The following is a 23,929-nucleotide window of genomic DNA, read 5'->3' as shown; positions in this document are numbered from 1 at the left end:
CGTTACGTACGAATTCGATAAAGTAACAACAATTTAGTCGAAAAGATAGTTTTGTATTTCAGCTGCTCGTTGGATAGAATTGTTATTTTCCTTTACCGCGCGCCTAACTACTTCGAAAGAATAAATCAAACTAATAATCAATCGACATCCCTCAGAGTAGACGAAGACTCTAATAAAACATACTTTATTGTAAATAATGATCCTGACAATTTATTGACATTTATTAAAAATATACTTCAAAGTAGATAAAGTTCCTAACTATAGATTGGTATTTTTTTCAAATATTCTTTAGAGCAGATAAAGTCTCTAATAATCAATCGACATTTTTCAAAGAAGACAAAACTAACAATCGATCGATATCCCTCGGAAAAAATAAAACCACCAGTTCGTATTCTTCACAACGGACGAAGATCTTAACAACCAATGAATATTCTTCGAAAACATAAAAACGTTCTTTAAAATACATCGAAACCCAAATAATGACTGGACGTTGTTCGAAACACGATCGAAACCAATCGATCCATATTCCACGGAGTGAATCAACCTAACAATCATCGTACTCTTTCCAAAGCTTCCAACAATCGAATCGACCCTTCTGGAAGACCCATCCTTTCCAAATGGGCAAAAATTTGGAAACCCTTGTAGCCAACGGGCAAAAGAATCCCTCGTAACAACCGTAACCGTGGTATTCTCCGGAAGAATTAAGAGTCGGTGTTCCCCGGGAAAGAGGAGCGGCAAAACCTTTTCCCTGTTGTGATTTCTTGCGCGATTCGTTCGCGAGAAGGCTGAGAGGGTTGATAATGAGCAGGCACGCCCCGCGCGAAAGCACGACTGAGCAATCTCGGTGAAACAAGGATCGTTTTGGTGCACTATGGGGTGGATGGGTGAACGAAGTAGGGTGGATGGATTTAAAACGATTCGCGGAACGAAACGGACGGAAACATCCCGTGGAAAATCTGGTCGTCCGTCTCGCGGGACAGTCTGGTCGTTATCTCGTTATCCAGGGTCCTCGGTTCCGCTCGATGACGCTCGGAACGTCGTCGAGTTCTAATCCGTCACGAGCCGGTCGTTACGGTGTCAACGTCAGAAACGCGAGACCCGTTGCTTTAGACGGTGGTTATATTCAGGCCGGACGCGACGGTTTGCGCGGTGCATTTTAATGAACTCACCGTCCCATCTTGTTTTCCAGCGGTGTGACTCCCTACGGCGGAAGGGTGGCACAGGCTCCCGCGGGGGGCGGCGGTGGCGGCGGTGGCGAAGGGGGGAGAGACGGTGGGGCGGACCGGAACCGGAAATGGCTGCGAGGTGGCTCCTGCTGGCGCTCCTCGCCGCCCACGCCGCGGCTCTTCCTGATATCATTAGGATAGGTGAGTATCTTTACAGTCTCTCTTCTCCGATTTAAAGGGGCCCCCGTCCCGATACCTCGAGCCCGTTTCTTCTTGCGATACGGCCCGATGAAAATCCTAATCGATACGATTTCCGTGCTGCGGGAAACGAGATCGGCTCGCGGTCACGACCAGCGGTTCTCGCGGCCGATATCGCGAGGAGGGTTTCCAAGGAGAATACCAGATTCTTCGATAAGTTTTGTCGTTCGATGAAACTTATTGACGGTACTGTTCAATGCAGTACTGTTCAATAAGTTTCAGCGAAGGACAAAACTTATTGACGGTACTGTTCAATAAGTTTCATCGAAGGACAAAATTTATCGAGCTATCTATTAAACAAGTTTTCGATGAAACTTATCGAACAACTTGTTAGTAACGTGGGATAATTTGTTACGGTAGAACGTGGTATTAAAATCGGTTTTTCTTTATGCACCGAGTATGTATTTATTTATTAGGAGATTAATTATACAGCATTCCGTTATCGACGAAAAATATCTCCATGATTCCGAATTTTTTCCGTAATATATCGAAAAGTATAGTATATGAAATTGGAAAGGCATTCTTTGATCGGATCAATAGATATCGAGATTCAGATAGGTTTCAGATAGAAGCTCTTATCGATTCGATAATCGAAGAAATAGCTTTTACGAGTTTCGCTCTTTTTACGGAAAGGAAATTACCTTGTGATTGAAGGTAATTTTAACCTGGAATAGGTAGAAACATTTGTGTTTGAAAATTGAAATTTAACGAGAGAGAAGTGGAAGAATTTATCTACGATCAAAGGTTTTTCTATGAATAAATTCTCTTTGGTAATATACGTTACGTTATCGACTCGTTGTATCTAATTACCAGTTTAACGTATTTTATTAACCGACGACGACTTTTGATCTCGCGTTTCAAAATACACCTTTCGTATTGAAATATTTCCCCCGCGCGTTATAGTTTTCGATGTAGCGAACCGAGGAGCATTTTCGCCTGGAATTTTAATGGTTGTTTGCGCCCTGTCAATAATAATTGTAAAAAGAATCGATCGGGAATATTTTTGCAAGACCATTTCCCGCGAAAGTTTCATCAAAATCGGAAATTGGTGTTTCGAATACGTTCGAAATACTGTTCGCGCGATATACTCGGTGTACAAGCGATATCGTGCTTCCAATGGTTTACAAAACAATTCGCTCGCGTGAACTTCGACGCGTTCGTTTTAATCGCGCGAGTCGCCAATGGGCTCGAAATTACTTGCACCGTATCCACGGCCTTAGGATAACGATTATACAAATTGAAGGGAGTGGGGGGGGGGGGGGGGAATTATAACGGCAATTGCGTAATCCCGCGAATACGGCACGGTTTGATAAGCAGTGATAATGGAATAATATGATTGAAACGGAATTAAGTCGATGGGCGGACCATTGAATATCATTGAAACCGAGCGTGGCTTTTCACCAATCGAATCCAGTTTCTTGATGAGTTTTTATCGCGATGTAACCGGCCTTGTGATCTCGTGCTTTCGATATCTAATGAAATTTCGTACGGTCGATCTCGTATTAAAATTTTAATCAACGAAGCGGAATCGAATATTTATCTAATAAACGGAATCGATCGACACGGGTACCCTTTTCCGATGAAACGCGAGCGAATTGTATTTTTCGATTCTGTTTAACGCGCGGTTATTGCGCAATAGTTACTTCGTTGATTGCTTTTAGGTCTTGTCGCGAATTTATGGGAAAACAATTTCGATACCGAACGTTCCGGTTCCAATGCGTTTGGTCTTAACGTCGCTCGTTGAAAAACAGTTGATGTCCGAGCAGAATGCATCGAAATGTAAAGCAAATACGAACGTTTCGGTTCCAATTTATCCGTTACGTGTAACACCGCTGAAAATATATGGAAAAACGACTTGAAGAATAGTCGATCTCCGAGCGGAACGCAGGCATCGAAACGTGAAGCAAAAACGAAGCTCTAAGTCCCGATGCATTTTACCTTCACGTCGCTCGTTGAAAGATAGTTGATATTCGAGCAGAATGCATCGAAATGTAAAGCAAATACGAACGTTTCGGTTCCAATTTATCCGATATTAACACCGTTCAAAATGTCGCGTGTAATTGCATACCCTTCGTGCAAGTAGTAACGGTCAAGCGTAGTCGGACCAGCAGGATCACAAAGCAGGCCGTCCGTTCTTGGAATTCGGAACATGTAGGGAACGCAGTGCGCTTAAACATCGTATCAAAGCAATACGTCACGGTCGCCTTGGGAGTAAACAATAGCGTCTATTTACAGCTTAACTCCGCAATTCGGCCACAGTGTTCCCACGGGGCCCGACACGGCACGATTTGTCATCAACGCTCGTGCCTCTCGGTGTCGAGTTAACGTTATCGTGACGAATAAAAAAGTTTACGCAATCTCGCTGTCTTGCGCGAAAGTTAGTTGTCCGTTCGCCGATAAATCTCGATCAGAAAACTGTCTTTTCCGGGCGTGCTTTCTCTTGATTAATTGAAAATACAGAGTCGTTATTTTTTTGATCAGATATTAAAAAGTTTCTCCTTTCGATTTATCGATCATTCTACGGGGCTTCCACTTTTTCTTCTTTGGTTCTGGAGTATCGTTCGTTTATCAGTTTCTGAAAACGCGTTAATTTCTATCGGAACGTTTTTCTATTGTTCGTCGAGCGAAATAAGAATTTCCTTCGTAGGCTTCCTGCAGCTGCTTTATCGCAGCCCATCCGCGATATCTATACGACAATTCGACAGCCCTGGTCCTCGAAGATCCTCGAGACTCGAGACTTACTTTTACGATCTTAAAACCGACGAAACTCGGGATTCTTGGACAGCTGCCACCTCGTCTGCTGCAGCCTCGATACAGGGACAGTCGCATCGGTGGACAAATATCCAGTGTATAGTAACAAAAATCAGCAATGCTCTCTCTTCGTAAAGAGTTACTACGAAACTATGTTACGTCCACGTATGGACAAATCGGTTTCAAAGATTTCGACCAACGTGTGGTACACCTACTCCAATTCAAAGATTTTTGTCATCGTTCGTTAGGACCTACCAATTAGAAACTCCGAATGGTAATCCTCAGGAATGTGTCTTCCACCTCGATTAGACAACACAAGTAAACAAACAAAACTCAAATAGAACTCGCTACGAGCAGTTGCACGGAACTCGTACGGAACTCGCCGCGAGCAGTAAAACTCAGACGGCGAAGAACTCGTTTATAAACCAGCTTAGTGCACTTTGTACGTATTGCAACTGTACACGTACAATGGACAATTCGCGCAACGAACTATCTTGCAACTCTCGTTAGCGCGACGAAATATATAGCGTGTTTATTTTATCTCGGCTGGAACATCTCCCGAGCGATAAATGATATCGTGTGAATATTCTTACTAGTGTTGTTCGATTTGCAGAGGGTTGAAATAATGATATATACTATATGATTTCCGTATCTTTTATCTACTCCTTCGAACAAATATTCTTACGAGTATTGTTTGCTACATAGGGATTGGAAAAATTACGTACACGGTGTAATCTTTGTATCCTAATTTCCATATCATTTACGATCTGTACATCTTCGGATCCTCGTGGGATATCCCATCGTATCGGGACACGATACGGCACCCTCCGAAACGTGATTTGAAAATTGGCATCTGGCATCGGATGCAAACGATGGCTCACTTTTCCCGCGTCCGGTATTTCGGTAGAACTTTGGGTACGAGCGTCGAGCTGTCAATTGCACGAAGACCGTGCGAGAATTGTCCACGTTTGTCCATCGCGCGATCCTTTTGTTTGTTTTTTTGTTTTTTTTTTTTTTTTCGAAAGCGTTACGGGAAACGGTGTCTCGGCAATATCGAAAGTGCGCCACGGGCTTTTCTGTATCAATTGTCAATAATTTCGCAACGGTTCTACCGGCTGTACCGTCGAAATTAAAGCACGGGCGTCGTTCGTTGGTCCTTGTTCCCAGCTATTCGCTACAATTCGTCGGAAATTTCTCGCGCCAGTAATTAAACCTGGCGTTTTGTGCGCGACGATAGCCGGATATACGGCCGACGTATCGAAGCGGTATCAATTTGCCGTTTTTGTTTAGCCGTCGAGAGTCGTCGAGCGAGCGAGCAACTCCGGTCGGCAACGAAATAATTCATTAACAACAATGAATATTCAAACCCTATTAATTCGGTAAAACGAAGAGAGGGATGTAAAAAAAAAAGAAATAAAAAAAAAACACACAGAACTGTTGGAAGAGGAGAACGAAGAGAAACGCTTGCGCCCTCGGAGAGTTGATCGACCGACGAAATAAAGTTACGAACACAGTGTATACGTGTACGTGACGTTTTTACGCACCGAGTCGATAACATCGACGGGGTTTTATGACGGGCCATAATTCGATGGCGCCGCGATTAACCGTTCTACACGAGAGAGTTTTTTCATCGAATCAGTGTCTCTAAAAACGTCGATCGTGTCGAAGGATCGGTACTCTCTCTCTCTCTCTCTCTCTTTTGCGAAACGATCGCTCCCCAATCCCTGACGAAATTAAGACCAAATATACTTCTTGCGCGAGATTTGTCCGGGTGAAACTCGTAAAAACGTGATACAATATTTTTTTTTTGTTTCTAATGTTTCGTACGTTTGGACGACGCTCGGGTGAAACTTTCGCTGGAAAATAATCGTAACTGTCGAGACTCGATTGTTCGTGAAGAGATCGAAGAATTTGTATAAAATAGGAGGTAGAAGTTCTATAGTCGTCGAGGTGTGTAATATTTGCGCAGACTGCGGAGAAGGTTGTATCGCCGAGGGAATAGCGTAAGAATGGTTTTCCCGATTCAAAGAGGCAATTTTTCTACGAACGACGAACCACGATCGTCCATAGACCAGGAAAATTTGGAAGCTTTATTGTGTAACGATTCGCGACAATTACTTCGGAAAGAAATTTTTAATAATGTCGGGGTATTCGATGTGAATTGATTTTTAGTAAATATTTAAAAAAGAAACGTATATATACTACCAGTCAAAAGTTTGGGTACATGTACCAATATGTGAACTAGTTTTTCATTTTTGTTAGGAATGTATTATGAATATTTTATTACTCATTGTTACATACATAGACACAAAAGTTACAAAAGTAAATTATAATTGTCGAAATATCTTCTATGGAAATATTATACATTACCAAACATCCAACAAAACCTTTTCTCTTGAACAAGTGTGGAACTGGATACAGTTTATTTTTTAGGGTATGTGGGAAAACTATAAATCTTCTTCCTGGTAATATTAAAATCGTGCAAACAATATGTAAGAATTAACATACTGCAAAATATTCAACCTTGCAGTTCAGATTCAACTGCAGGATGCAAATGCAGTTGATGTACCAAAATTTCTGATACCCTCGTACGAGTCACAATGGTCGCGCGCTAATTACCCGAATATGGTACATGGAACCCGTACGACCCAGATCCATCGCGAGTCGTTGTATCTCGAAGAAAGATCGATCAACGATCGATCGTGAATCCGTGGGTCGACACGACGCTCGGCAAATCGTTGAAGATTTATCGCCAACGTGGATTAATCGTTCCTTTCGCGTTGTTTCGTTGCACTCGCTCGTTTCCTTCCCCGATCCCCTCCCCTCTGATACGGATTTGTTCCCGTTGCCAGTGTCTTTTTTCGATTGTCGCGTCCCGATGCATTACGAACGCGATGGGTCGCGCACGAGCCTCGCGTCGTTCCTACGAAGTTAATCGATGCCCGACCTTAACGAGCGGACGTAAATCTATCGCGTAAATTCTATAAATTGTGGAGGGAAGCTGGCGCAGCTGTTCGCCCGGTTACTTTATGACGCGCGCGAGATTAAAATCAATTTATGGCGCCAATTCCTTCCGGCCTCGGATTCGAGGAGCGCCGGAGGATTCTAATCGATAGACCCGCGAAACCATGGAACATCTTCGACGTTTACGCGACTACCGTACACTTTCTATTCCACGGGATATAGTTACCGAGCTGTGAATTATTCATGGAAGAATTCAACCTGTACCGGACGTAAATATCACGCGTTATTGAATAACCGAACCCGGCCACCCTTCGACGAGTTTCCGAAACGAATCGTAATTTCGAAGCGACGTATCGAAAGTGTTCTTCAATTTTTTCAACGCATTTTATCGCGGCTGTATATTATCGTCTCGTTGAAGTTCGAACTTTTCCGCGAGTCTCGCGGTTTTAACTACGCGTGCGTTGCATATTAAAGCAACCGGAATCGGCCGTTGTCCCGTCGGTGACTACAAGTTGGTGCATTTTTTGCGGAGAGATTCTCGTCTCCAGGCAGGAGATCGTGGTTTTTTTTTTCTTGCGAAGGATCTGTGTATTTACACGAGTGCAGGAAATGCATCGTGGGTCTTTTTATTTTTTGTACAGGGTCTTCTTTCACGAGGATCGAATTTTTCTGGAGGGAAGGAATTTATTTTCCTCTGTTTAGAAACCGGAGAATGTCTCGTTTTAATTTTGAAAATGATTGTTCGATACGTCGAAGCGCGAAATACACGTAGAATATTAAAGATTTAGATTTTTCCATTTTCACGAATCGTGGAAGATATTAGGATAGAGTTCTTCTTGTTTCGTTTAAAATCGACGGAAATAAAAGATTACAAAACAACGTACAGGTGTTTCCCGACTTCCAGAATGAAGTATTTCACATTCTAAACGCTCGATTCCGCGCAGAGTATAATTTCAAACGCATGCAACGCGCGCAGGGTACACGAAATTTCGACTCGACGCGAAACGTAAAATTTATAGAGCGTTGCACTTTTGCCCCGTGTGGAATGACCGAGTGAAAAATATACGGAAATACGGTTCGGCTGATTTCTCGATTCCCAAACGCAAGTATTTGATATTTGCCACGCTCGTGTCCGCGGGGGATCCACTTTGAAATTTCTTTGCTTATTCGAAAGCAGGAGAGCCCGGGGCACGGTGTGGATAGATGAGTAAAAAGAAGGAGGCAAGTGGCCGGACGAGAGCAAATAAGAAACGCGGCACGCGCGGTTCTCGTCGAAGTACTGCTTTAATATGGATGTGTGATTTCCCAGGTGGGCTATTTCATCCGTCGGACGACAAGCAGAAAGTGGCATTTCGTTATGCTGTGGAAAAGATCAACGCCAACCGGGACATCCTGCCTAAGTCTCGTCTCACCGGCCAGATTGAGGAGATAAAACCGCAGGACAGTTTTCACGCTTCCAAACGGGGTGAGTGTTCCATTTCATTTCGTTCGTCTCGCAATTAAATTCCCACGGTTTCGCACGGGCTCTACACTTTCGCGAAACGCTCTCGTTTTTCTATTTTTTTTTTTTTTTTCGAGAATATTTGTAGCCGATAAAGCTCGTTCAATTTTTCGCCGTTTAAACAATGATCACCGTCGTTGTCCGATCATCGCGGTATTATTCCACTTTATCGTAAACGATAAAGTTTGGTAACGATGATTGTAATTAATTATGGTAATTACGGTATGGTAATATTGCAATCACTTTCGTTCGATTTGGTAAGAAGTGATTTCAGAGATTAGAGACGAATCATTTAATTGTAAATTAACGGATCCTTACTTCTTCGATAATGTCAAAAGGATAAGGTTGTGACGGGAGTTTTCGTTTCATTTTGCAAAGAGTAGTTTCGTAGGCGCGAATCTTCTTCAATTTAGCTATCTTCATCGGGTATTGTACGCACTGAAATTGGACGGAACACAGTTGTAGTTGTTACCGTAACAGTAGTTACAGTTTAATCGAGCAACAGCGGTCGTCTGGTCACGCCGGTTATATTCTACTTACTGCGAACGTTTCGCGAAAGTTCCGTCGCTCTATTTATCTAGATCTTTTAAAGACGGTCGCGGACAATAAACTTAAACGAACTATTCACGAATCTGTAATTTCTCGAGAAAGACGAACGACGCAACGATTAATTTTTCCATTTTATCCCATAAGAAGTTTCATAAATGAGAAACTTCTCAAATGTCCCACTTAATTATAACCGTCGGTTTTATAAGCGCGAAAGTTGAACAAAAAATACTTCTAAAATTACTTGGACGGTAGTTAAAGTTTCATCGTACCTTCTCCAAGGGTTCTTCCGTTACGGATACAACCATGGAGGGTTGATCGAATTTTTGCGACACGATGGGAGACTTTAAGTGGAAGGTATTCATAATACGAGTAAGAAGTGGAATAATTTTTTTAACGACGCGCGAAGATTTAACGCTCGCGAGTCAAGAGTTGTCTTCGCGCCTTCGGTGGAACAATCGTTCTCGTATTATTATGGGAATCGTTAGGAATTATTTACCACGCATTTTGGAACGTACGTTTCCTTCGCGGGAAGCATTACGAAGGTAATACAACTTTCGTAGAATTTTCTCTTCGCCGTGTTGGTTTCGCAACTTTCCGGTATTCCTGGGACTTGCGCCTTCAGCGAACTATTTTCGAAGTTTGCGCGACATGGAAAATAGACGTGGATTTCCGCGTTGCAGATTTCCCGTGTCAGTTTGCGCGGTGTCTTACTTCCGTCAATGTTGCGTGCCCGCTACGAACAAAGTTTCTTAACGTTATTATCTCCAGCGCGTTGTTTTCAGCCGTTGATGCATCCGTCGCAACGTTTCCCGTGCTGCTTGTGCGCGTTCGAGGGCCACGGACCGATGACAAACGAAACTTTAATTCCTCCTCCGACCGTTGCTCGTTGAAAACATTTCGAGACCGTCGATTCCGTTCGAAGCCAGCCCCGAACGCGAGAATAAAATGATTAATTTTTATCCCGTGTAAAAATCAACGGAAAAATTCACACGTCTGGTATACGTGTAGAACGTGCAGTATACTTCCACGGTGACGTCGTTTGTCCAACTCGATCGATATATTTTCTCTTCCACGCACCAAGTGGTTCCACGTTACCTTGTACGACCGACTAATTAAAACGAAACATCGTTAATTTTCGTCGACGGCGCTAATTATTCTTGCGTTGCTCGGTTCGACGCAAAGCAGCCGCGAAACGAAAGTAATTGCACGATTAAATAGCTTAGGAGTAATTGTTGCCGAAATGACGCGACGTCGACTCGTCGAAACGCGAATCATCGAGCGATTAATAATCGCTCGGTTACGGTAGCGCCGCGGGACACGATAATTATTTTCGCCCGGAATAATTGGCGGTGGACTAATTATCGAATCAAGCCTGCAATTTATTAAACGGAATTGTGTGAGTTGTCGTGCGCACACGGTTACAGAAATTCGTGACGGCTCAGCGCAACGTGAAATTAAAATTAACGAAAAGATTTCAAAAATCGTTTCCGGGAGGGAAAAGAACAACGTACGGTTTTATCAACGGTGTTGTTTTATCGAGGAGAATGTGGTTACGATACCGACCCTACCACTTCTCCATTCTCGTCTTGGTATCTCGCGTCAAGGTGCAACGTAGATGCGCAGAATCATTATATCGTTGACCGCAGGATAGAGTGGTTCGAACCTTTGGTAGCGTCTAATGTAGACGGGACTAATCTACTTACGCGCGTCGAGTTCCATGAATGTTTCGATATTGGTTCAGCGACGTATAAAGTTCAAAATGGGTTATAAACGTGGGGATTAAACTATTATTTATTATTACGATACGTATGATACGTTAGCGATGCTTTTTCCTATACGTTGTTCAAGCGAAATTTCATTAAGATCAAGGAGAATTAACGTTTAATATACGTAGTGTGGTGATTGTATATTAAACCGGTCGAAATTTATTTTATAATAGAAAAAATAGTTAATCTCAAAAATTGATAACCCCATCGATACTAACATTCATATTTTTCACATTGGAATTAATTCTCCAAGTATACTAATACATACTCCGCATAAAAAGAATCCATCACATTTGGCAATATATTCCAAACTTTAAATATTACATCGTCAGTGTTTCTAGGATACACATAATCGCTCTTAAATCGCAACGAAATCTAAAGTAATCGTTGCATAAACTTCACAGTGTTCCAGACAGAAGATCTCTGCATCTCTACGAGGGAAACTTACAAAGATCGCACCCATGGAATGCATCTGCCTGCAAACCTAACTCGAACTTCCGACCCTTTGCGAAATATTTTCGTTTCGTCTTTCCGCGTCCCGTACCGAATTTACCGTACTACTCTCCGCGTCGAATCCTCCTCTTATCCCTTTCGACGGACCAGAAAATTTCACGACATCTCTCTCGAATCATCTCCAGGTGTAATTATCCTCCGTGGAACCCTAACGACCCGTTGATCTACTTTTCGGAAAGTTTGGCCGCGACAGGAAAAAGTCGAGGGTAATCTCGTTTGGTGGGAACGGGCTGGTAATTCCTTCTGACGGTTAAACGCGAATAAACTCCCCATAGATTGGCGAGAAAGGGGGTCGTGCGAACAGAAACGGCAGGAATTCGTCTCCCGGTTGTTCCGCTTCGACTCGGTTTCATTCCGCTCCGGCCAACGAACTCTCTTTTCGTTTCGGCGAACAGAAAGCACGGAAGGCCGTTTCGGTGTTCTCTCTTTACTGTGTTTTTACGATACCGGGGAGAAACAGGAGCGAGTGTCGGTGCCTTTGTTCGACCCTGTACCCTCGACCCGCTCGCGGTTCCGCGTAATACAGTTTTACGACCATGGTTGCTTCCATCTCTCGGAATTTCTTCGAGATGCTCGTTTGTTTTTCTATCGGGGTGAAACGGTGGCGACGAGGGGACCAGCGGGGACCAGTGGAGAAGGAAGACACGAGGATACACGATTCGATTATTCGCGAGCAGCAACGGACTTTCGTGTGTCCGATCCGTGATACATAATGCAATAACGCGCGGAGCGAAACGCATCGGGTACCACCGTGTAATGAATTCGCCGCGAAAGAGGTCCTCGAGGCTCTGAGCTGCTCGACGGAAGCGAGACCCAGTCGCTGAGTTTTAATCTCGTTCGTTCTCAGAAATTCATAAGAGAATTCTACAGGGTTGACCGTTTTAATCTTGCAAATGGACTTGAAATTGAAACGAACGGACATCGGTTACGCGAGAACACTTTCCCGATCTTTCGAAATCGTTCTCGAAGTAGCGAGGACTGCCCGAAATGTTTATTCGATCGGGGATCTTAAAGAGGAGTGTAGGAGAAAATCTCGAGGGTGGAGAAGGATTCGTTTCTGAACAATTGCAGGGTTTCAATAAATATTTCGCTTCGTCGAATTGCACACAATGTTATCGGTATCGTTTCGTTGTAAATATGGTGTTAGTAATTGTAATGTCTTCGACTTGAGAAATTTTTGTCGAGATCTTTCATATTCGACACTCTTTTCATCTCCTTTGGTTTTTGAAATATTTAACGAAATATGTACCTCATCCACAACTTTGATCGAAGAACTTCGTCTTTCGAGTTTAATTAAACCGAGAGATTGTCTGGATGGTACGTGTACGGAACAGAATAGATTTTGTATTTTAATAATCCCCGCGGAACTTTGGTGTCACGAAGAGCCAAAGAATGGTCGGAGACGAGCTGTTCTTCGCGTAACGTTATCAGCGCGCAGAGAAAACGAGAAAAAGCGTGTATTTCGTTCACGACTTTGATGAAAAAAGAGAAAAAAAAGAAAGAAATTTGACGCGTGTAACACTTTTCGTGCTCTACCTTTCGAGTTTCATATAACTCGGTGGCTGTCAACCGGATGATGTCCACACGTATGAAACGGAACAGATTCTGTGTTTCAATCCCCTCGAAACTTTGGTGTCACCGACGAACGGAGATCCAAAGAATGGTTGGAAATAATCGGTTCGTTGCGTAACGTTATCAACGTGTCCAAAAAAAAAAGGAGAAAAACGTGGAAGAGCGTGTATTTCAGTCAGAAGTTTGATAAAAAAAACACGTCGACGCGTGTGATACTTTCCCGTAAATTTTATAAAATTCATTGACTCAATCCTCGCGAAACATTGGTGTCAGCCACCAGCTGACAACGAAGATCGAAAGAATAATTACAGTTACTATTCGTCGTGAAACTCCAGGAACAGCCCTCGTTTCATTCGTATCTTTGATGAAAAGAAAATTTTTTGACGCGCGTAACGTTTCTCGTGTTAAAAATTCCACAAAACTCGTCGACTCGGGCCCTGTGAAACTTTGGCGTCATTGTTCGAGGGAACGTTCGGAGAGGAGACGTTCGTTGCGTAACGTTATCAGCGCTCGGAGTAGACGAGAAAAAGCACGTCTAGCGTTACGGTAAAGCGTCGGTGGGTAGGGATCGACTTGTCAGAACCCCGATGTTTCTCGTTCAAAGAGAGAAAACGGCTCGTTCCGCTGACACTGTTCGTTTCACTTTCGCTAAGCCAATTTTCTAAAACCACACAGTGGCGGAAAGTTTCCCGAGTACGGGCCACGGGTAGATCGTGGGAACAACGAGCTGGGACCAACCGACGGACAGAACCCGCGGCTCTAATTTCCCCCGTAACTTTTAAGGTTTCTTCCGCCGCATAGTTTGGAAACTTCGTGGCTGACGTATCGGGCCGCCGAGAAATTCTCGAACGGCCCGCGGCGATTTCGGTTCAAGCGGACCCGAGTCTTTTCCACGGGACTCTGTGTACCGTCCAATTAAGCATAATGGAAGGAAAACATCGTTCTCGGCTACGAGCGTACCGTAACGCGAGAACCCGCGAGGACGATAACGCGAATCTTCCAACTTCGCCGCGATACCGTACCGCGAAATGGTATCTCTCCCGCGGAATTGGCCCTCTTCGTTAGAGTCCCGCGAACTTGATACTTTTTCGCGCGTACCGATAACACGGGGGGTCTAAGATTCGGTGAATCGAGTCTCCCGCGAGTCACAGCGTGACTCCGAAAATTGGAAAGGGTCCGGAACTGGCCGCTCGTAAACGGAATTTTCATTTTTAAAATTAGTTTCGTAGATTAGAGTGGACGTGGATCGTTCAAAATCGAGCAAAAATAATACGTTCTTTCGAACCATTCGTAATATTATTCCTTTTGCTAAACGAAATTCGTGGTACTCGAATGGATTAAATATTCGTTCAGAGTATCTCCAGAGTATCGTCGAATCCCTGACCGACGAACGCGTTGATATCGATGATCGTTAAAATATTTTTCGACGCGTGATTTTGTTCTGTCGGTTTCGCTTACAAATTGTGGAAAAAGATTCGCGGTCGTTCGAGGCTCGGTTCGGTCCAAATTGCGTAAAATCGAACGCATTCGAGATACAGATCGAATTAAAAGTATCCTCCCCACTTTCGAGTTTCCCCCTAGTTAATGCCGTGAGTCGCTTCGAATAGAATGCGCTTCGATTCCCTCGCACGATATAAGCTCCCGCCTTTCCTTTCGCGAGACGATTATAGATTCATAAATCACGAAAGAGGATTGATTGTAAGCTGTCGCGTTCGTATTAAAGTGCCCGTTAAATCCGCTTATTCGCGACGAACTCTATAATGTACCGTGTTGCAGTGTTCTCGGTGAAATCGGTGAACGACAGGAGCTTAATGATAAAAATTATACACGCGTACGGGCGCAACTGTTCGCGTTTCAACGAACGCGGTCGAGTAAATCGAGCGAAAGTTTGTAACGCGATCGCGCGAACACAATTTCGACGATTAAGCTTCGTGGAAACGATCGCGAAATTAGCCGAATTCTCCTCGTAGTTCGATTAAAACATAACAGCGCGCGATCAAATTTTCCCGTCCGTGAATCAAAAAATTTTCGGTGTTGCCATTCTCGTTCCCCTGTTCCGAAAAAAAAATTGAATTATTCGCTGGAACGACGATCGAGTGGGAGAAAGTGAACGAAAAATATACGAGAGGGAATTGAAATCGCGGGAAAATCGAGAACGCAACGCGATTAAGGCCATCCTCCTACAACGCTATAAAAAGAAAAAAAAAAAGAAACAAAAATTCTACCGGAGAATATTCCACGACGAACGTCGATGATTCGCGCTTTCTTCGAATTTCGAATAGGGGTGTACAAAAATTCCCATTCAGCCGCGCGAGTAATGTTATAGTTAAATCTTCGTTGATTCGATGAAGCCCGGTAAACGCAGGCGATGGATAATCTAGTATCTGGGTAATCGAATCCTGGTTAATCGAGATTCTACAATAAACCAATACGCGAGACCGGGATGGATAGACGAATTACGATAGGAAGAACGTAGCCGTGTATGGCAATCTATTGTAATAAACATTTCAAATTACACCCATTAGAAAGTGTGCACGGGTGTGTGTTAATCCCGTACCGTCGTTTCTCTCATAGAAGGGCTCAACGTATCCGAATTGAAATAATCGCGCGGGCGATTGTCCCGAAAATTGATCCCAATCTTTCGTGATCAGCCAAAACGATAAATAAAGCGATAGGAGGAACGATATACACGTATAACAATCCATTTTGGCCAAAATTTTAAATCACCCCTATTAGAAAGTATGTGTGCGCGCGTGTTAATTTTCCCCTGACCCGAACATATTCATATATAGCAGTCCACCCTGGTCGAAATTTGATGTCACACCTATCGGAAAATGTCTATACGTGCGCGTTAATTTTCCCCTGACCCCGACATATTCGTATACAACGATCCAATCCGGTAAAAATAAAAAATTATACATATCAAAAAATGCATACGTGTTAATTTACCACCGTGTTTTCCTCACAGACGAACCTAACGCGAACCGAACCGATCGGCGCGTAGATCGGACGACCGTTCCCTAGAATTCGTCCCAATCTTTCGTAATCGGTCGGACGATAAATCGCGTTGATCGCGAAAGAATAATCGTTCGTCGACAAACGATAATCTCGATGTTCCGAGCGTGTAACGCGCACGGACGCGCACCACCGGCCCCCTGGTGTAATTCCGTTTCGTACGAAATATCGTTCAGCATTTACTCCGCCGTTTATACTATTCTCCATTAACAGCTCGTCGATTTGTGGCCGGCGATTAAACGCTTGCCACGACTAATCCCGTGAGTAATTACACGCCGGCCAGGTGGCACACGTCGTACTCATTAGCAGCCGCGCAAACAGCGGGAACAGCGGCGACGAGTGCGGCTTGAACACGCGCGATTTGTTTCCACCTTTCGGTACTTTCGATTCGTTCGTCGAGATCCCCAACGTCGCGAATCGGTTGGTTCGAGGACGAAGGATGAAACTTAAGGTGTACCGGAGAGGATCGAACGGTTCGCGAGATCGTCGGGGGATGAGCGCGAACAATTTGTACGGATCGTTAGCGTTGGAATGAATGCAACAACGATCTTAAGGGTGCCAGATGTCGATGTCAGTTTTAAGAACTGTCTCCATATTGGCGCGAAAGGGTCGTCCGCCGCGCGGTCAACGCTTTGGCCGTTTTCCTTTTGGTTTTTCTTTCTAGTTCGGTTCCAAGTCCAGAGTCACGAAGACCACACGACACTGTCGTCGTTCGCATCAAGACGTATCACTGTGTACTCGTTTCTTCGGACTTTGTATTCTTATATGTACAAAAACTATACTACTAGATACACGAGGTCCCTGCATATTATAATGAACTAGATATTGTAATCTGAACTTCACAACAGTTAGATTACTGTTGAGTGAACGCACATGTCGCGTTCTAATCGTTACCACGGTCGATATATCGTCGATACGAGCAACGTTGGTCAGTGTAGAACGTGCCACGAAAAATCGACCCGTGTCCACCTTGCGGAAAACGCCAGTCCACTTAATTCCATTACCTCGTGGTTGAACGTACCGTGCGAGAGAGCAGACTGTGGTAGAAACGAGGAGCTGTATTTTGAATATACGTAATTATATTTTAATACAATTAGTATTTATGCAGATTCTTGAACCACCTGAATTTAATTGTTCCAGGAGTGACGAAAGTGAACGCGTATTACCGGTAGTTACAGAGTGCAGTGCTTGGTTTCCCTTTCTGCATATTTGTTAGCAGTGAGCTTCGGTTAGAATAATTGTACAATTACGAACGAGTGTATAATTTATATAATTGTAATTACCGTACCTGTGAGCACAAGAACCAAGTGCAGTGCTAACAGTAATTAATTCCTGAGCTCGGATGCAGAAAGTGCAAAAAATCCCAATTCTTTGGGATTCCCTTCGAAGCTACCGAAGCTCTCGACGTCGTCGGAATACAATAAGTGTTAGAAAAAGAGAGAATCGGCCAATTATCATCCGTGAAACTTGGCGATAATCAATCCGTAGGAACAGAAGTTGAACACGGTACTATCTACGCAAAAGTTGAATTCATTTCTGAGGTGAGGTGCGGTGACTGACAGCGATTCACTCCCGGGGTCAGATGCCGGAAGTGTGGGAATCCCAATTGGTGCTATCGTCGATAAGAATTCCAATTCATAGAATCGTCGGTAAGAGTTTCAATTCGTACGATCGTCGGTAACAAAATGATTTCCGAAGCTATCGAAGCTCTCGTCGCTGTCGAAGTCCGATAAGTGAGAGGAAAAGGGGGTCAGCGTGGTAATGGTTGGCACGAGTAACGCGAGCGATTGTCGTCGATAGCCAAACGGTTTTCAATCTCTCGGACGGAGGACGGATATCAACCGTGCACAGGGTGGAAAGAAACGAAGAGGAAGCTGCGAGCACGCTCGTTCGCTCGCTCGCGAGACGCGCGTAACAGGAAACTCGAGGTTGCCGGAGATTCTCCTAGATGCTTTCAGCCGCAGCCACACGGGATAACCCGAGCTTCCGGCGGAGATTCGATTTTCTCGCGAAACGACGTCGAGGACTAGCTGCTTCGGTATGCACGACGATCATGTTGGCCGATTGCGACTACGGTTAATAAGCGAAGTTCGAGCAGGCTGCTCACCTCGGACACGTCGAGAACTTGCTGAACGTCGTTTCTGCGAACTTGTTCGAACGAAGTACTCGCGAGACTCGGTTGAAAGTATCCGTGGAAGCGTTGCGCGAGAGAGAATTGAAAATTGTTTTCGAATTAGGCGGTTGAATGTTTCAATCGACGCGGTATTTGCGAATAGTGGATCCGTTGCCGATCGATTAGTCAGGACGATCGCGTTCCAGCTGCGTGGGATGACTTTTTTTTTTTTAAACGCGACAGATATCATTGCAAACGCTTGTGAGATGGTAATTGCATACGATGAGCGTTGAGGTATGCACGATCGTCGGAAGTTTGGATCGTAGGATTCTTGTACTTGCTGTACTTCTTAAAGATTTTTTTGGAACACGACAGACGTTACTAGGGAATCTCGAAATTAATTGAGACGGTTGGCTTCTCGAACTGATGCACTTCTAAGAGTGCATCTCGTAATCGGTGAACACTGTTGAGTTATGCGATTTCAGAAAGGTTTGTGGAAACTCGAGTAACGCGAACATTCTTAAGAATGTTCCATGAATTGCATCCATCGCTATTATTAATTTGTTAGTATAGTCACGATTCAGGCTCGAGGGATGGCTTCTTCGAACGAGGTAAACGTTCGTGGGAACGCTTGTGAGATATTAATTGTGACAGATTGGATTTTCATATTTATGTACCTCTATGAGCGCATCCGGTGAATGATGAGTGCTGTTTAGAAATGTATGACCATTAGGGGTTGCAGACTCGTCAAACTCTATCGTATATGGGTAAACTCTATATTATAGAGTTCCAAGCACTTAATCGTTGGTACGTTGAAATTGTCCTTGTAAATTTAGATGCTAAAAAGGTCGATGATTTGTTAACGTTTTCATTGAATCGTGGTTCTAACGTGCAACATTTTCCATACAATATTTTACACGTAATATTCAACGCGTTTCATTAAAATTACATACTCCTTTTTACGTTCGGTGACCACGTGATTTATGATACGTTTCGCGTCCCTGGAAATAAATTATTCGCGACGGATTCATCCTAGGAAGAGTAATCGATCGTGGACCAATGTCGAGGACACATCGAGCATTAATCGTTCGACTGTCGTCGTCGTGCTTTAAAACGTCACCGTGAACGACGAGCGACTTTCAGTTCAGACGCATCGCGGAAGTCGAGTCCTTAACCCGCTGTAACTCGCTTTTCATGCGATTACGTGACGCGTGAAAGCGAGTTACAGTCACGGACCGCGGTAATTACAGTTTCGTGCTTTTCAATTACGCTGTCGACGCGCGGTTCGCGTGAAAACGCCGCGCCCCTGTGTAATTCGAGAAATAATTAAACGGCACCTTTTCTTGCAATCGGGAAATCATTCCTGCGCTTGCTTTTTCAATTGCTCGGGATCGCGTGTGTCCTCGAATCCTTAATCACGAGTTTCCCTGTACCCTGTTGTACCCTTTTCTTCCTCTCTTCGATTAATTTCACGGTGTTTCGCGACACAAATAATTTTGATTCCCGTCCGTAGACTTTCTGGCACGGAATTGTTACGATAAATCGTTCCGAAAGATTCAGGACTCGAGTTTTCCACTAAACGACATTTATCTTCCTTGTTTCTCGGAATTATGCAGGCCACACGAGCCTCGTTTACAAATTCACTGCATTTAGGATGCCTTCACGTTCTCAATTCGCTCTGTGTAATTGGCGATTTCGATTAAAGACAAATTTAGATTTTACTGCTTGCAATTATGACCAGAAGCTGTCCAGAACAATTGCTTCTACTTTTCCAAGAGTCGATCCAAGTATTGTAAGATCAAAGTCGATAGACTATTCGTTCGACGTTCGAATCTTGGAGGGGCTAGAATTCTGGAGAACTCTAAATTACGCGTTTAGTTTCTTCGTTCGAAACGACGTAATTTACGATAGAAACCGTGGAACCGAAGCGAGGAACATTCAAAGCTAATAGTACACGAGAGATGCACCCGGTTTTCGATGTTCGGAGCGTTTCATTTCGCACAACAGGTCGTATTTTTCTGACAACCGTTGGAAAGGGTTAGAGCGGCGTGTAGAATTGGATCTTCGACGTTTAAATATTTGCTCAATCCTGATATCCGTGATTCAGGGGATTGCACTTTCTGTCGTCGCGTTGTGTATGATTCACAAAACATGTCGCATGCAGCGCGTTGTCGAGGATACGTAAACGTTTAGCGTGTCCCCGGGAACGGTTTGCAGTTGCACACACCGATCCTCCAGGTCGACGCGATTTCGCGCTGGAATAAATTCGGATTGAGTTTTCCTAGGGCCCGTGTGTACGGTCACACGTGCTCGGAAAACTCCGTAGACGACGAGAAAAGAAGAGATGCCCCTCGAAATCAAAGCGAAGGGAAAGCAATTGTTTGAACGGGGCTACAAACGCGAATGGACATCTAGCTTACTTCCGTATCTCCTTTTCGGGAGGTCGTTTCCATTGGGAAGTCCCTATCGAGGTTTGCGAATTCTTCGTGCAGAAGTATACGTTAATGAAATTGAAATTAACTTGATAACGATGTACCGAGAGTGTCACCAGGGTGACCTGTAAGAAGACTTTATTATTCTTTTTTGGGGAGTTCAATAGTTCAAGGGAGTTGATATTTTGCTGTGCAAAGTTTGTACCATCTTTCGTTTGAAAAAGTCTAGAAAGCCTCTATTTTTCTAGGAATTATCCAAATAGCGAAACATTGATAGCAGTCTCCAAGTAAAAAATCTGGGGGCAACTTTCTCCTCTGTCAATCACCCCTCCAGAAATTTGTTTCTCTTGAACCATTTTATGAAAGCAAAATAAGGTGGTTATCTTCGACAATTGATGACACCTTACATCGGTCATTTTTATATCGAGGGAACAATAAGATACAACAGCCACGAATCGAGTAGAAATAAGTAAGATCGTTACCGTTAGTTTCGATCGAGAGGAACTCGCATCGCTCGACGAGCCGGTTCCAATCGAGCGTCGAAATACTTCCTAATTGGAAAATCAAGCATCGCGACGAGTGTTCTCGCGTCGTATCGTTTAGCAACGCGATAAATTCAACGAGCCGGTGAAAGTTCGGACAATAGTTTATCTCAAAGTTAATTAGTTTCGCGAACGATACAATTTCCAACGGGGCTGGATAATTAGTCCCGGGTCCCGGCAGGGCGTTAGTTTTAGTGAAATTTCCACGAAAAGATGATGCACTGAAAGCGTTCCCATGGATCCGCGAACAGCAATTAAGAGCGAACGGACGAACAAAAGGAGTCAATATTTTCAGAATGGCAGGACCTTTAAATATTGCACGCCGTTTCATTAACTACGGAATTTCGAGTCGTTTATCCGCTCCGCTTGTACCCTTCTTTCCTTGAAATCTGACGGTGGGAGGGGGATGAAGGGGCGGGGGAGCGGGGTCGACACTGTCCCACCGTCCCCGTTCCAACCCCCTCGCCTCTGGAGGGGCTCGTAACTTCTTCTATTTTCATTCCGTACAAAGCGCGGTCCTCGTGCTTCCCTAAGAAATTAAAATAAATTTACGACGGTGGAAAGTTCGCCGGGTCAGGAGGAGTGCTCGTTATTTAGTAAATCTACTTGAAATTCTTGGATGTGGCTCCTCTCGCGGGCGGAGCCCGGACCGGACGAGATAGGAGTTCAGCCATTTGCGGTATAAAATGACCCGGGCTGATCCTGCATTATGAAGCCGTATCGCTTTGTAATGGAAATAACGGTGTAAATGCAGTTGTAGTTCGGTAATTAACAACTTTAACGGTCGCGCAAAATGCACGCCGCGCGACCGACACGAATTTACTATTTATGCGGCCGCCACGGAATATGTAAACCTGTACGGATGTGCTGTTCATTAGATTCATGGGACAGGGGAGATATAAATGTTTCATTTGCATTTTTCCGCGTACCGCGAAGCTTTTGCCGTTTCTTTTTTTTTTGTTAATAATATTCTCCGCGGGTCGGTTCCACCTATTGCGAGATCAACGGTGAAAAACGAGATCGAAAACCACCTCGAAGGAACACTCTCGCTCGGGAGAGCTAATTGCAACGGAACTTCGTTTCAAGTTCCAAGCTGTTTTTGTATACCAATTTTACTCGGGACCGGGTGGGAGTTCTTAACGTAGAGAAAATACGTTCTAGGTCCCGAGTTCTTTTTTTAATCTCTCCGAAATCACTCAGACGGAGTTCATACTACTTATCTGGCCATAGGCGGGAGCCATACTACTTGTCTGACCATGCACGGGGGTCATTATACTTGTCCGACCATGGGCGGGGACCACACTATTTGTCCGACCACGAACGGGGGCAATACTACTTGTATAACCATGCACGGGGGTCATTCTACTTGTTTGACCATATGCGGGGGTTATTCTACTTGTCTGATCAGGCACAGGAGTCATTCTACTTGTCTGGCCATAGACGGGGGTTATTCTACTTGTCTGCTCGAACACAGGTGCCATGCTACTTGTCTGGTCATATACGGGGTTATACTACTTGTCTGGTCATATACGGGGTAATATTACTTGTCTGATTGTGGGCAGGACAGTACTACTGGTCTGAGATTGCGAGATCAAGGATTCGATCTAAGTCCTTACCGAAAATTGTACCGATATTTCTAAGACCTTCGACTATTCCTTTTAAGTTCCAAGCTGTTTTTCTATATCAATTTTACTCGGGACTGGATGGAAGCTCTTAACGCAAAAGAAACGCGTTCCAGATTTCAAGTTCTTCTTTCAATCTCCCCGAAATCGCTCGAACCTTCTCCAGTGCGAACGAAAAATGACGCAGGGAGCCGCGAGCTCTCATCGCGTAGACCAGAAACGATCTCTCAACGAACAAATACCGTACAACCCGATCAAAGAATCAAAAGTCATAGGTGACATCGAACCAACGAACATAGTTACGTTGTAAACACAATACACATCCGACTAATGGAATCCTTCTTAAACGGTCGTCTCGGATTACAAATTAATACCGTAAAGAACGTCGCGAGACCCAAGAGAGATAAATTTTCACGCGCCGGGGGGGAATTGTTCGCGAAGTTTCTAATTAGAAGAAAAGCGATAACGGTGGCTCGTCGATCGGAATTATCCCACTTCGGTCGGCGATTTCGACCCGAGCGAGCGTTTAACGAGCGAAGCGAAAAATTAATCGCCGCAACAACGACCGAGCGAGCGGGAAACTTTGTCCCGAGTTGTTGCGCGCGAGTTGTTGTTGTTGTTGTTGTTGTTGTTGCAAAGCCGCTTCCCCAAGAATCCACCTAAGACGAAACACGCTCGGTTATGATCTAAAGGGATAGGAACGTTGGTTGGCTAGCCGCGTATCGGATGCACTCTACACGATCGTATCCCATTATATCGTACTTAGACGGCCATTGAACGCTTCTCATCGTGCGCGATCGTTCGCGGCAGCTACGACATCGCGGGCGTTGAAACGCAATGCTACGTTATAAGGCAGATACGTAAATTTTAACGAGATAAACCGATACTACGGCTTACGTACTCGCCGTGCTTCCGGCGTCGCGAGCACGACGGAAAATTTCCAGTGAATAAGGGATTTCATAATGTTTCGCTTAAGTGCAGTCCGGGGGAATCCTCCTTGTAAATTCTGTGTCCTAGAAAGCTGTCTGTTAATTAACAGAGCAGTGAAATATGCAGGGATGCTTTACAGCTTTCGGGCGAGTTTCAAGACTTCCCACGGAACCTACTTTCGCACTCTTTTGTATTAATTTAACCGGACGGCGAACTTCCGCGTCCGCGGGACGCG

General features: G+C 44.3%; 1 protein-coding gene across 3 annotated transcripts in view; it reads left to right on the top strand.

Moving 5' to 3' along the window:
* Positions 1–1,291: 1,291 nt before the first annotated feature.
* Kair1d (Kainate-type ionotropic glutamate receptor subunit 1D) overlaps positions 1,292–23,929 on the top strand; it is a 218,437-nt gene continuing 195,799 nt past the window's right edge. For all 3 annotated transcript variants that reach the window (XM_076322320.1, XM_076322319.1, XM_076322317.1), the window contains exons 1-2: positions 1,292–1,367; positions 8,449–8,604. In XM_076322320.1, coding sequence (XP_076178435.1) covers positions 1,295–1,367; positions 8,449–8,604 — 229 coding nt within the window. In that variant the 5' untranslated portion in view covers positions 1,292–1,294. The remainder of the gene's footprint in view (positions 1,368–8,448; positions 8,605–23,929) is intronic.

The sequence above is a fragment of the Ptiloglossa arizonensis genome, chromosome 10, assembly GCF_051014685.1.
Source record: "Ptiloglossa arizonensis isolate GNS036 chromosome 10, iyPtiAriz1_principal, whole genome shotgun sequence".
NCBI classification, from domain to species: domain Eukaryota; kingdom Metazoa; phylum Arthropoda; class Insecta; order Hymenoptera; family Colletidae; genus Ptiloglossa; species Ptiloglossa arizonensis.
Note: the sequence above shows the minus strand (reverse complement) of the source record. Positions and strands in the feature narration are given on the sequence as shown.